This window comes from Miscanthus floridulus, chromosome 18 (genome assembly GCF_019320115.1).
Source record: "Miscanthus floridulus cultivar M001 chromosome 18, ASM1932011v1, whole genome shotgun sequence".
Lineage (NCBI taxonomy): Eukaryota > Viridiplantae > Streptophyta > Magnoliopsida > Poales > Poaceae > Miscanthus > Miscanthus floridulus.
Window position 1 is genome coordinate 135,222,223 of NC_089597.1, and position 14,406 is coordinate 135,236,628.

The following is a 14,406-nucleotide window of genomic DNA, read 5'->3' on the forward strand; positions in this document are numbered from 1 at the left end:
GCGCCGTCCACGAGCGCCTTCCTCTGGTTACCTGCACACACACGTAGGTAATGTTGGCACTTGATTAGCCTTGCAACGGGGCGGCCTCCGCCCCCTCCGCCCGGAGACGCCTACGAGCTAACCGGGCGGAGGCTGCGCCGGGGTCACCGGCAGCGTCCTGCAAGCAGTCTGAGAAACCGTCATCTTTCTGGGTCTGGAGGCGCGGTAGCTGGGCCTTCGCTTAGGTAGTTGGTCGGAGACGTCTCTGCGAACTGCTGGCCGCGTAGGTCTTCGCCACTCTCGGAGGCCGTGTTACAACATGTCCTCTTAAATCTAAGTATACCTTGAACCTTACAACGTATCTACAACCTAACAATTGCCCATCATAGTTCCTCTAAAAAGGTTTTGTCTGCTTTCCAAGATTATGGGACATATTACAATTAAGTTCAGGAAAATGTTGCACCAAATTACAATTGAGGTTTGTGCATTGGAGCCGGCACTTGGAAGTTTCTAGGTTGCACAAAAATTAGCTAAAAACCGTTCTACTTTCTGAACTTACATTCAGAATATAAATTCTAGAGAGAAATAACAATGGCAGAATAGTACGGTGCAGTACTAGTATGCCAAGGATCAAAAGGTGGGTCAATGGTCAAGTCACTCCTGGGACATGCCTACCTCCTTTTCCGTAATAATGCTACTTAACGTGGGATCATCATACATAATCCACATGTGTGCTTAGCAGTGCGAAGAGATGGACTTGAAACACACTTCCTTGTGCCGACTGATGACATCTGCAGGTAAGCTTAGTTCCAACCAAGTTACAGAACTTTTGACCATCCAGTGGGAAATGCAGAATTGGAGGCCAAAATCCTAGGGCACCAAATCCTTAAAGTGACTCGAAACCATTTATAAATCCCCATTGCCACCAAAAGTTATTGCTTGTTAATCTAAAGCGTTTCTGGACAGCCTTTGTTAGTGGTTATCCCACTAGAAACGTCGACAACAAAGGAACGGAGAGTGCCACCACGTTGCTTTATTTGGACTAGCTAGTATTACATTAGTTTAAACCAGCTACAGAGGGAGTATGACCAAATCTGTATGGGCAAGCAATGATCAAACATCACTTTCTGTCTCAAGATTTTCAGCAATTATAATATATATTTTTTCTATATAATAGCAAAGGTTGATAAAATCTTTCTTGAATTCTTGTAATGATTAGAGTATTTGTTTTCTTCATATTTGGCTATAAAAGTTCAGCACTTGCACAGAACCATGACTAACCAAAAAATGGAGTGAATGACCATGACTGGAACTATTGTAAGTGCAGTCTGATGCAACTCAACTCAGACAAGACTTCCATGGAAGAATGGTTGAATTTATGCATATGCCAACTACAAAGTCATCCTCGTGTACCGCTAAACGTAACTGTTACATTGATCATCATGATCCGCGTAAACTTCGTCATGACAACAAAAATTGTGGTCTACTACCTTTACAACCTCCGCATCAGAATCGATCAGTTCATCCTAAATATCCTCATGACCATGCCATGCATCTACCTGCCCCTGGAGCTGGAGTTGTTCCTAGTGCTGTCACTCCTAGGGGACTGCACCTGGCCACGACGCGAGGACGAGGAGCTGTTCCTGGGCTCCCTCACCCTGCTCTTCACAGACTCGATCTTCTCCAGTGCCTCCACCACTTCCTTCATGGATGGCCTGCTCTTTGGGTCACCGTTCAGGCACTTGAGGGTCAGCTGAGCAGCCAGGAGGGCTCCTTTGGGATTGTACTGCCCCTCCAGCCCACTGTCCATCAGCTGGCTAAGCTTCCTCCGGTCAGACAACAATGGCCTTGCCCAGTTTACCAAGTTCACCTTCTCTCTCTGGCGGCTCGGGTCCAACGCCCTCAGGCCAGAGATCATCTCCAGCAGTACAACGCCAAAGCCATACACATCACTCTTCACATACAGGTGGCCTAGTTCATGAAAGATGTGATCAGTTAACATTTAGCTCTATGAAAAAATCATGTTCCTTATACTGCTTACACAAATTGTCAACCATAAGGGATAAAATGATAGACATATCGGGGGAGAAAAACCCTGACACATACCGGTAGAAACATACTCTGGAGCTGCATAGCCATAGGTTCCCATGACTCTTGTTGTCACATGAGACTCCCCGCCATCTGGACCATGCTTGGCTAATCCGAAATCTGAGAGCTTCGCATTGAAGTGCTGAGCATGATATTGGTGTGTACTGATTATAGTATCCGTCAGGTAACAACAGTTAGTCATTAGTAGCTCTGGAAAGAGTATTTACCGAATCCAGTAAGATGTTGGAAGCCTTGAAGTCCCTGTAGATGATCTGCCTTTCTGATGAATGAAGAAATGCGAGGCCACGAGCTGCACCGATGAGAATCTTCAGCCTGAGGCTCCAAGGCAGCGGCTCGTAAACCGCCCCTCCTGTCAATGGTGAATAATCAGTATTAATATTACGACTAGAAAATAAGATGTTTCACACAAACAAAATACCCTGGATGGCCCAGAAATAGTAACAGGGAAAACAAGTGGAGCCAACTTTTTCATCATGAATTTCCATTTTGACTCGGCAAGGATAATTGAAAGCTGAAGCAACAAGATATCGTACAGGTCTGGGCACTATGGACTATGGTGCTTCATATATAATATTTTAATGAAAATGATTTGTAGATGCAGATGAAGCACCAACATTTGCAAAGTGCGCTACTGCAGGTGAAGTTGGCATAAAGAGTGTTGACCAATGTGACATAAAGAGATGTTTCTGGATGAAATACTATCATTAGGAAAATAATATCTTCTAAATATACTCACTTCGGAACAGGTGGTTCTCCAAGCTCCCCTTTGACATGAACTCGTACACGAGTAGTAGCTCGTTGTCATCCATGGAATAGCCCAAGAGTTTGACGAGATTGGGATGCGAAATCCTCCCAAGGAAATTGACTTCAGACTGTATTTGGGAACAAGCAAATTAAACCCTTATATGTTGATAAGACTAAAAGTAGGAAAGATAGAAATTAAAAAACACAAAATAAAAGGTGTGAGTACAGGAGCATGCACTAAGTCCCAACAACTAGATCATTCTGATTGTAAATAAAACAGGAAAGAATACTGATAAATAACTAGACTCACATAGGGATTTCTTAGGTTCATCCTACAAAAAGCAGACCAATATATGATTTAACAATCCATAGAGAGAAAAATCAGTACACAATTGAAACGAACTGAAAAGGGCAGCAAGCTGCACTATTGTGTAATGTGTAAGCATTCACTGATTCATTTCCCTAGTTCCCTGATAATCAAACCCAGAACCACCTTAGATTGCATCTATTAGATTTTTCTAAAGCTTGCAATTAATAAATAAAGTCTACCCCAACTTGCTTGGGACTAAAGGGCTTTGCTGTTGTTGCAATTAATAAATAATAATGTAATGAAAAAGTAGCAACTCGACAGTTTCTGTACCTGCCATTGTTCCATTCCCTGCACGCTCTCAGGATTGAGCTTCTTGACGGCAACCATGATGCCAGTGCTAGCCTTTGACGGGTTCAGGGTCTTCTCATCAACCCATCCCTTGTAAACCTTGCCGAATCCACCCTCCCCAAGCACTGTCTCAGGCCTGAAGTTCTTGGTGGCGCTCTTGAGTTCCGCGAAGGTGTAAATCTTGAGGTTGGGAGACTCAAGAATCTGGCCCTCTGGGTAATCGTCGTCGACGATGACACCACTAACTGTGGACGGCATGAAGGTGCTGGTGCTGCTAAGCGTTGACAGGTTCCCGGTAGTGGCAGAGCTACTAGTCCTCCTCGATGCAGACACTCCTGCGCGCGTGATAGGAAAAAAATGTGAGGTCCTAGTTGGATAGGAAGTGAGAAGTTTCAAATGCATAATAATCTACCATGGCATCAGAAATTTATATAGAATTTGGATAACAGAGGCTAACTTTGCTCGCCGAGATAGATATACAAGATTGGGAAACGAATTTTGCCATTTGGATAGCAAAAGAAAATTATACTCCCCAATATATGGTGCAAGTGCAGAGTGTAGAGCCAAGAGTTGACGGACCCAGATAAATTTTCTTATACGGTAGAGAGAGAGAGAGAGAGAGGTGGTCCGTTTTATTGTACAGAGGAAGTCTCAATTGACAGAAACCAACAAATAACAAAGTAATTAAAGGGAATTGCTATTAAACAGGCGCCTGATTTGTTCCAAATGTTCAGGCGACGTGTGATGGCCAACGGTCACAGGCTTCCTTCTTCCTTTCGTCAGCTCAGCACTTAAGTAGTAGATCGTGTCATGAACACGTCGCCTGAGAATGAGAACTCAGGCAACTGAACTTTAGGAGATGTGAATAAATATAGTTGTAGAGGGCTTGAAGAATTTAGTTGATTCATCAATTGTCCCAAACATGGTGACTTGGTGAGCACGTGCGCCTTAGGTTCAATAGCATGTGATTCTTAGAAAGTAGGTTTGTTAATGACGTAACAGAAATTTGGAAAACGACACCAAGAAGAACAAGACGACGTGGTGGTATAACTGTATAAGTATATAATATATAAGCGCGGGTAAAGAGAACAACTGCACGCGATGTGCCATCAGATAAACAGAGACATGGTTCCAGTTATCCAAACAGAGGATGGACTGTGTGTTACGGATATGATGAAATTGAATCCCGACCGAAGTTAAAGGGGGCTGACGAAAAAAAAAAACAGAGGATTTCAGGCAACAACCGAACAGAACCGCCGGTTGCATTCCAAGGCGGGCGGGCAAGAAGGAGGCCGCCGCAGCGCAGCACCAGGAGGCAAAAGATTGAAGCTTTAAGAGAGAAGAGAGGAGGAAATGCTGGCGGGGGTTACCGTACCAGGAGTAGCGGCCGGCGACGGCGACGGCGACGCCCTGTTGCCGCGCTGGACGAAGGCGTCGATGGCGCTGGCGCAGTTCCCCATGGCAGGCGGCCGGCTCGGGGGCAGGCGGCAGCGGTTGGAGAAGAGAAGAGAAGGTCCTGGGGTGAGGAGGCTCTTGCGTAGCGGTTGCTGGATGGAGATCGATTTGCAACTGCAACTGCGACTGCACTGCAGCAGAGGCAGAGCCACGGGAAGGAAGGGGAAGGGGAGGGGGAGGGAGGAGGACGAGCAAGTTATTGCCGACTTGCGCTACTCGCGATGCGCTTTTTAGTTTTTGTTCTTGCTCGTGTCACGTCTCAGTCTAATCATCGCGGGCGGAAGGTGAAGAGAAAGAAAAATGAAAACAAAAGAGAGAGTCCTTTGTTTTCTCTACTTCTGCCGAACACAAGACACCAAAGGAAAGCGCGCATGCACACAGCACACCGTATTATAAGTTAGTTAAATAACTATTTTGACGAGTGAGTTCACGGTCTAGTCGCCGTACGGACATTCTCCCAACCAGCTCCAATCCACTCTCGCCCCTTCGATCACGGTTTGAATCGAAGCTGTTTCTCTCCCACAATTAGCTTCTAAAAGAAGCTGGATAAAAAAAAACTGTTTCTAATGTCGATTCTAGAGAGAAGACAGAGCAGAGGGCGAGATCCGACGATGGATGCATGCGTTCCCTCTACCACCTCAACCGTCTCATGTCCATTGTTGCAAAAATGGACCTGACTTACAAAATAAGGATTCCTATAGTGTATTGACGGTCGTTTATGTGAGCCACATCTAGAAATAAAACCGGCTCACAAAACAGTTCGCATATGCAATCACCTAAAAATCAATTTTAGTTGCACTTCTTAGCCATGGGGCCCACCGCAGTAGCGTATAAACGTCACCGAGAGACTAACTTATTAACACATCATCCACAATTGGAAAAAATGTAGTTATTGGCCAAAAATACAATTATTTGTGCTGAGTACTTGCAAGCTTAGATTTTGTTCCGCAAGTGGAAACCGCCGGCAATTGAACTACGGTCGTTTAGTCGGCCGGTGAGCAAGTTTATCTGCGTGTTTCTATGGCTGCTCCTGTGCTTCTTCTTGGGTCACACTGACCGGCAAAGATTGACACTGACGCCTTGTTTAGTTGGGTGAATTTGGATTTTGGGACTACTGTAGCACGTTCGTTTTTATTTGGTAAATAGTGTTCAAATATGGACTAATTAGGCTCAAAACGTTCGTCTCGCAATTTCCCACCAAACTGTGCAATTAGTTTTTCTTTTCGTCTACATTTAATGCTTCATGCACGGACCGCAAACATTCGATGTGACAGGTACTGTAGCAACTTTTTGGAAATTAGGGTGGAACTAAACAAGGGCTGAGTCGTGCGTACACACACTGTCTGCAGTCTGCTGTGCCGGTCAACCACACAAGAGAATATGAGACCGGAAGGCACAACTCGAGTTATGCATCACTGTCACCGCCCCCTCTTTCTAGCTAAAGGCATAGCTCGGTAGCCCGGAGGCACTAGGGCACCCTCGATAACAGAATCTTCTTACTAGCTTATATAAAATATAAAAATAAAAAGCATAAAAATAGAGTAATCTAACCTGCTAATATACAAACATATATAAGAGCATGTTTGGAACACGGAAATTTTTTTCTGTTTTTGTATTTTTTCTGTGAAATTAAACTAGTTGTTATAAAATTTCTGCACGATTCCCGTAAATTTCCTACGTCCCAAACAGACCCTAAACATAGACACATGCATGGTAGAAAAGTGTGTGAGCTTAGCTCCTCATGGAAAACTAGCTTATCATTCTCTTTTCTTATTGAATGAAACATCCAATGAGCTAGCTTTTTTAATAGCGTTGGAACTGCCCTTGTGTTTTGGATTAGAATGTAGGCCAAAATTTGACAGTTTTTTTTACGATAATGATATGATTAAGACGCCCGAACGGACGGACGCCTCCCACCGCTCACTCCCGCAGCGCTCGTGCCCCTCCCCATTCTTATCCCTTCGCGTCCTACCCCACCCCGACGACGCGGCCATGGTTGTTTCCTTGGCCGCCGGCAGAGCCCTCACCCACCCTGCCGTGCACGCTCACCCACCCCGGCGGCTCCTTCCCCCACCCCGGCGTCCTCCTCCTCCCACCCCAGCGGCGCCCCTTCCCCCACCCCGGCGTCCTCACCCACCGGGAACGCCCAACACCCGCGGATCCGGTGGCCCTCTCCCCCGCCGCTGCGAGATCCAAGCAAGTCGCTGACCCTCCCCTACCCCGGCCGGTAGCGCCCTCCCCAAATCCGACAGCGTCTCCTCTCCCTCGGCCGATGGCGGGCGTGCGGGCGCGCACCATCTAGCGAGCATGTGCCACTGCAGTTGCCCACCAGGTAGGTCATGGCCGCGCGGCGATGCCGTGTTTCAAGTGTTTCTGGAAGCTTTTTAAACATGTTGCAAGCCCATGTTTCAAGTGTTTCAGTTGTTTCAAATGTGTGTTTCAATTATTTTCATGTGGATGTTGAAAAAGTAGATTGGGATGTTGCTTTATGTTGCAATGGTTGTACACGTATGTTGCAAGTGTCTATCTCCAATGTTTCATCTATTTTTTGTATACGTATGTTGCAAGTGTTTGAGACGCATGTCTCAAGTGTTTCACCTGTCTTCTTTTGTATGTTGCAAGTGTTGCATCTGGATGTTTCAAAAGTAGATTGGGATGTTGCACATGTTGCAATGGTGTTTCAACTATATGTTCCAAATGTTTCATCTGTTTCAGGCGTATGTTGCAAATGTTTTATCTGGATGTTGCAAAAGTGGATCGAGGTGTTGCACGGTGTGGCCGGTGGTTGTCGCTGTGCGGGGCGCGGGGCGCAAGTGCCTACGACGGACGCGGGTGTGGGTGCTGGGGGGCGGACGCGGGACATGAGGCGGGATGTGGACACAGAAGCGACGCAGGTGTCGGAGCCGCCTCCGGACGTCCGGGCGCTAGGTGTACCGTTTTTTTTTATAACGAGATGGAGAGGTTATATATATACCTGGATGGTTGCCTGAGATAGTTATACCTATATATGTCGATTAAGGTATCAATTAAATCCCCGTATGCATAGATCAACAATTATTATTTACGAATCACAGTACAAACATAAACACTAATACATGTATGCACACTCATCATGTTCCAATGAAAACCTTCAAAACACTGAGATTAAACTGACATATTTTGAGATTGACAAACTCACCGTATATGTCTTACAGTCAAAGAACATGACACCTACCATTGAAAGGAAGATAAATTCTAAAATAAATCTAGAAAAATACAAGCACCTTTGTCAAATCGAAGATTTCAATTCAAATAGCCAAGTTTCACTATAAAGAACTCAATTAGTTGAGTTACTCTCAGTTCTCAACACATTGTTTTTTCCATCTATCAGCATATATATGTGTATACGAGTAGAACTACTACAGGTAGCTATGGTAGTGTAAAAAAAAATCCAATCCACCACTACTGGAAACTCGAATAGGCTTGTGTGTGCAAAAACCGACAAAAAATGCGTATCCCGACAGAAAAATTGTTTGTACCAATAGAAAATAACCGACAAGACTAGCTCGATAGAAAAATAGGATTTTTGTGTCGGTTCGTCGTCAGAAATAATTTTTCTGTCGGCCTATCACGCACAGAAAAATTAAGTTCGGTCAGTTTTAATTATGTTCTCCTGTGCATTAAACCCGACAGGGAAAAGCATAAACACCGACAGAAAATTAGTACCCCTGAAGTTCCAGCTCACCCACAGTTAAATTGTTACCAGCCGACAGAAAAATTGTAGCAAACATAACAGTTCCATGGATTTAATTTGGTTAATTCAAATGATAGCTTAATTTAGAAAAAAAACATCACAACATTAATATCAAGTGACAGTTTCAAATCATCCAAAACCGTGTATCATTTTATATATAGCATACACTCAAACATAACAGTTTCCAGTAGTGCACCCCTTGCCCGTCGTTCCGACTTGTTGGGCGAGAATTGAGAGACTGTCCCCAGGCAGCACCGGTCACCGGCAGGATCTCTAACTCTCTACTCCCTCCATTCATAAAATATATGTCGTTTTTTCTTTCCGAGAGACAAAATATATATTAAAAAATATTAATATTTATGGTATATAATTGATATCATTAAAAAAATCTTTAAATATAGTTTTTAATAAATTTATTTGGAGATACAAATGTTGCAGGCATTTTCTATAAATAGAGTCAAACTTACGGCATGGAAACTAAAATAATAGATAATCTGGGACAGAGGAGCATGTGATCTCTCCGTCAATAACTGGGTCAACGGATCGGAGGACTGACTGATGCTTCTGTCCCTGGCCATCTCATCTCTTACGTCATCGGTTTCTTCTTGTGTGACTTTTCACTCACTCCCGGCAGCTGCTGATGAGGCTGAGCTTTCTACACTCTAGGATATTTCCCATATACTCGTTGCAGACGCGGCCGCGCGCCGACCGGTCATCCAGCTGTTTTTTCTTTGAAGTTGAAATTCCAGGCATTTTCTACGAAAACTCGCGACATGAAAACCAAAACGACAGATAATTTATAACCGAGGGAGTACGTGATCTCTCAGTCAATAACTGGGTCAACGGATCGGAGGACTTACTGATGCTTCTGTCCCTGGCCATCTCATCTCTTACGTCATCGGTCTCTTCTTGTGTGACTTTTCACTCACTCCCGTCAGCTGCTGATGAGGCTGAGCTTCCTACACGACGCTAGGATCTTTCCCATATATTGCAGACGCGGCCGCGAGCCGACCGGTCATCCAGCTGTTTTTTCTTTGAAGTTGAAATTCCATTGCACCACAAACAAAGTACAGCAATGAGTGAAGATTATTATTGTCCCAATCAAAATGTTCCAGTTCTTGAGTAACATTATATTATGTCGTCTCCGCGAATAAGCTAATACCTTAAGACAAGAGTATGACTCACCTTCTTTTTTTAGGGTAAAGTACACTTTCCAACCCTCAACTCACGCCGAAGTTCGATTTTCAACCTTCAACTACGAAATCGGTTAAGAAACACCCTCCAACTATCAAAACCGGACAAATTTGGTCCTCGACTGGTTTCAAAAGCGGTTTTCTATTTTCGGGGGGCGCCGAAACTTTATATTATTTTTTTGAGTATCTTAACGTCCTTAAATGAAAAAACTCAAAACTACAAAGTTGTAGAGCTCATTGAGAGCTACAACTTTGGTATAAAAAGTATTTTCATTGAACTCCATACAAATAATATATTAGTGCTCTAATGCGGCAAGCGCCAGTAGGCGATTATTATGGTGCTGAAATTTTATATTATTTTTTCGAGCATCTTACTGTCATCAAATGAAAAAAATTAAAACTATAAAGTTGTAGATCTCATTGAGGTCTACAATTTACATATAAAAATTATCTTCATCTGACATTGTATTGAAGAATTTTCTATTTTTTTTAAATTTGAGTCTCATCACGCGACAAAACAATACTGTGGCGTGACGAGACTCAAATTTTAAAAAATAGAAACCCTTCAATACGATGTCGGATGAAGATAATTTTTATATATAAATTGTAGACCTCGATGAGATATATAACTTTATAGTTTTAATTTTTTTCATTTGAGGAAAGTAAGATGCTCTAAAAAATAATATAAAATTTTAGCACCATAATAATCGCCTACTAGCGCTTGCCGCATTAGAGCACTAATATATTATTTGTATGAAGTTAAATGGAAATACTTTTTTATACCAAAGTTGTAGCTCTCAATGAGATTTACAACTTTATAGTTTTGAGTTTTTTCATTTGAGGACGTTAAGATGCTCAAAAAAATAATATAAAATTCCGGCGCCTCCCAAAAATAGAAAACCGCTTTTGAAACCAGCCGAGGACCAAATTTGTCCGGTTTTGATAGTTGGAGGGTGTTTCTTAACCGGTTTCGTAGTTGAAGGTTGAAAATAGAACTTCGGCGCGAGTTGAGAATTGGAAAGTGTACTTTACCCTTTTTTTAATGTGTCAACTGTTCTGTTTAACGGTCATCCAATATTATGACCCAGAGGTTTCTCACTTGACTGTCTGCAGCTAAGAAAGTAGAGGCCATAGTGTCCAATGACCTCGATGGGTGCGAGGCAAACAAGCATATATGAAAAGTCGCGGCCAACACTTGATTGTCAATATAGAGAGTTGCATCCAGCTGCAAGCTAAGCCATAGTCATTCTCATACACATCAAACGACTATAGGGATAGGAGCATATGCCCTAAGGACAGATTTAACTTTACCCTATTTTCATATAGGCGATGGTAGAACATGGTACTGGTAAATATATAGCGTTTCACACGATCACCAAATAATTGATACGCTAATTAAATGTTTGGTTAATTTAAGGACTGGTATGTTTAGCTAAACTTAAAAAAAATTTGACTCCTCGAAAAATAAGATGTGCAGTTATTTTAGTTTAGAGAGAGTATATGTGTGGACACAAAATTTAACGTCCGCTTGGATTCAGACAAAGAAGCAACAGACCCTCAAGCTAGCAACGACTCCTGGGTCCTGTCCAGCTAGCTAGCTTAGCAACCAAGATACAGAGAGTTGGACCGCTATGGTGAAGTGACCTCAGGTCCTCCTCTTCTTGCTAGTACTTGTGGTGTGCATGCAATGCACGCGTGGACGTACGTACACTGGAGTGCAGTTGTCATCGTCGTCCATCTCGGTCCATCTAGGAGAAAATCCAAGGTTGTCTCCAGAGTGGACACAGGTACGCATAAGTGACCTCATTTACCTCATGCTTTCTATTTTTCTTCATCTCCTCTGGTTAGATTGATCTCTAGTCCCAAATTAGGCCCAACGGTCCAGTTGGGCCTTTGATCCGCGCCCTGATCGGAGGCACCCAGCCCACTATGGCTGGAGGGCCTCTGTCACACTGCGCAATAAATTGAGGTGGGGGCCGGTGGCTCTGAGTACGAGGTTCGCCTGAACCGAGCTCCCCACCGAAACCTAAACCCTAATCCCGATCAGCGAGGGGCGCAGTCAGTGATGGGAAGCCACCAGCCACGCCGCCACCGCCTCTACATCTACATCGAGGGGCTGCTACGTCGCCGGGCTGCCCTGCAACCGCTACTACACCGACGCCTTCCGGCTTCACCGACTCCATGGCGGACGCGAGCGGATCCTCCTCCAAGGGCACAGACGGTCAACCCTTTCCATCTTTTCCTCTCCCTTTAGATCTAGTAGTTCAAAGTTCTAGGGTGTGTTCATCATGTTTATAGTAAGATGTACCCGCTAGATCTACGGCTAAGTTCCTATTCTACACAACATTGGTATCGGAGACAGGTTAAATTGAGTAGATCTCGGTATGGGTACAAATAGAAAAGAAAAGAAATCAAATGAAAGAGATGAACCGAATCAAACGAATTGAATCCGGAAAAGAAACCCTAACCCTAGAAAGAGAAAGGGGATGGTAGAGAAGGGGCTTCCTACCTGGGGCCCGGCCGTCCCATCTTCGCCGCCGGTCATCTCCATGGCCGGCGCGCGGGAAGAACCAGAGGCGCCGACCGGGCAGGTCACGCCACCGCGTGGCTCCACCTCGGGCTCAGGTGTCAAGGGCACCGCAGCGCAGCCCTTCGACGGCGGTGCGCTCACCCTCGGGTGGATGCACGCACCGGCGAAGGGGCGCGCGGCGGCGCCGCCACTTCCTCCGGCCGCCACGGCTGCTGCGCTGCTCCTTCTCTCTTTCGTCGCTGCGCTGAGAGAGGAGATGGAGGGAGTCGAAATGAGATAAGGTTTCAGGGAGGCCGCCGCGCCAGGGTTTTGTTCGACCGATGCGCGCGCTCGACCGTCCGATGCAGATGAACGGTTGACAGCGAACGGGCCAACATTCGGCCCAGGCGGGCGCGCGTGGCGCGCGGCTTTGCCGGCCCAGGCCCAGGTTGCGGCCTGGGAAGGCGCAGCGAGCGCGAGAGCCGAACAGGAGCGGGCCGATTTTCACAGCTGGGCCGCGACACTGCACAGCACGCTAAGAATTTTGGTCCAAATTGCACAGTAACGTTTTTCGTTTTTGTTTTATTTAATTTTTAGAAGCAGATTTCGATGAATTTTGTCTAGTTTAATATCTCTGTTAAAATTTGAACCAACGGGATAATTTTTCAGAGAATATTTGAGAAAAGTTTAATGCTTCTGAAAAATAGATAATGAATTTTTCATGTTTCCGCTGCTAAAGAAATTGTTTATTCTCCAGTTATTTTGAACCAACGTGATATTTAATTGGAGAAAAAGAGATTTTGACATGATTATGATGTTGTTATTTTCTGACCAACGTTGTTAATAACAAAATCGTAATTTTAATGATTTCATGCATTAATTCTATTTCTGCCCAACGGTGATGTAGAATTAGTGTAGAGGATAATTGTATGTTTTAATTTTGACCAACGTTGGAACTAAGGCATGCAATTATTATTATTATGTTTATGTTCTCGCTCTATATGAATTGTGTTTTCAGGTGGATACAACTCGATGGGTTGTATCAAAGAGATCCCCACTCTCAAAGGTGACAACTACACGGAGTGGAAGAAAAAGATTGATCTGGCCTTCATCTTGGCTGAGGTGGATTGGGTAGTCACCTCACTGTGTCCCACTGAGTCTGTGGCACCGGTGAGGGAGACAAACGAGGCTGATGCCGCTTAGGCAACTAGAGAGAGGGATTTTGCATCCCAAAAGATGTCCTATGACCTTGAGCATCGGAAGTGGGTTACTGCCAACAAGAAATATTTGGCTATGATAAAGAACACAATTGAGACTGCAATTGTGGGCTCAATCCCAGAGTGTGACATGGTCACCGAGTATCTTGATAGAATAAAGAGTCAGTTCACTGGCTCTTCAAAGACATATGCTACCCAGCTGATAAAGCAGCTGGTGACAGAGAGGTACTCTAGAAATGGTGGCATAAGAGAGCACATACTAAGGATGGGCAATTTGGCATCCAAGCTAAAACCAATGGATCTGGCTCTCAAGGAAGAGTTCCTTATCTATCTGATTTTTGCTTCATTGTCAAAGGAATTTGACACATTTGTTGTCAACTACAACATACAGCCCGAGAAGTGGGACTTAGAGAGGCTCATGGCTATGTGTGTGCAAGAGGAGAAGAGAATGAAAGCTGTCAATGGTGGCACTATCAATTATGTGAAAGATAACAAGAAAAAGAATAATAATGCTAACTCCTCAAAGTCAAAGGGAAAGGGTCCCATGCTGCATCAGCCTCAGCAGAACAAGTTCACAGTAGAGAAAGACCAGTGTCTCTATTGCAAGAAGATGAGACATTATAAGAAAGATTGTCCCTATTACTTAAAGATGATCATGGTAAAGAAAGGTGAGAATATTATTACGTTCATAAATGAATCCCTATATGTACAGTATTCGAAATCTACTTGATGGATTGACTCAGGTGCAACTGTTCATGTTGCTAATTCCTTACAGGGATTCCGTTCGACGAGGACTACGCAAAGAAGAG

The 14,406-nt window shown here is 44.3% G+C and overlaps 1 protein-coding gene across 1 annotated transcript; it reads right to left on the reverse strand.

Moving 5' to 3' along the window:
• Positions 1-1,272: 1,272 nt before the first annotated feature.
• Positions 1,273-5,143, reverse strand: LOC136521132 (probable serine/threonine-protein kinase PIX13). Its single transcript, XM_066514835.1, has 6 exons — positions 4,866-5,143; positions 3,473-3,825; positions 2,825-2,960; positions 2,295-2,437; positions 2,086-2,209; positions 1,273-1,950 (listed from the first exon to the last, which is right to left on the reverse strand). The coding sequence occupies exons 1-6, from the start codon at positions 4,948-4,950 to the stop codon at positions 1,535-1,537; spliced, it is 1,257 nt and encodes a 418-aa protein (XP_066370932.1). The 5' UTR covers positions 4,951-5,143; the 3' UTR covers positions 1,273-1,534.
• Positions 5,144-14,406: the final 9,263 nt, after the last annotated feature.

What these genes read in the sequence shown, in the direction of transcription:
- LOC136521132 (XM_066514835.1), bottom strand. Translation starts at nt 4,950, where the DNA reads ATGGGGAACTGCGCCAGCGCCATCGACGCCTTCGTCCAGCGCGGCAAC. An exon ending in AGGGAATGGAACAATGGCAG is followed by an intron (nt 2,961 to 3,472) that starts GTACAGAAACTG and finishes TCCCAAATACAG; the next exon opens with TCTGAAGTCAATTTCCTTGG. An exon ending in TCCAGAGTATGTTTCTACCG is followed by an intron (nt 1,951 to 2,085) that starts GTATGTGTCAGG and finishes TTCATGAACTAG; the next exon opens with GCCACCTGTATGTGAAGAGT.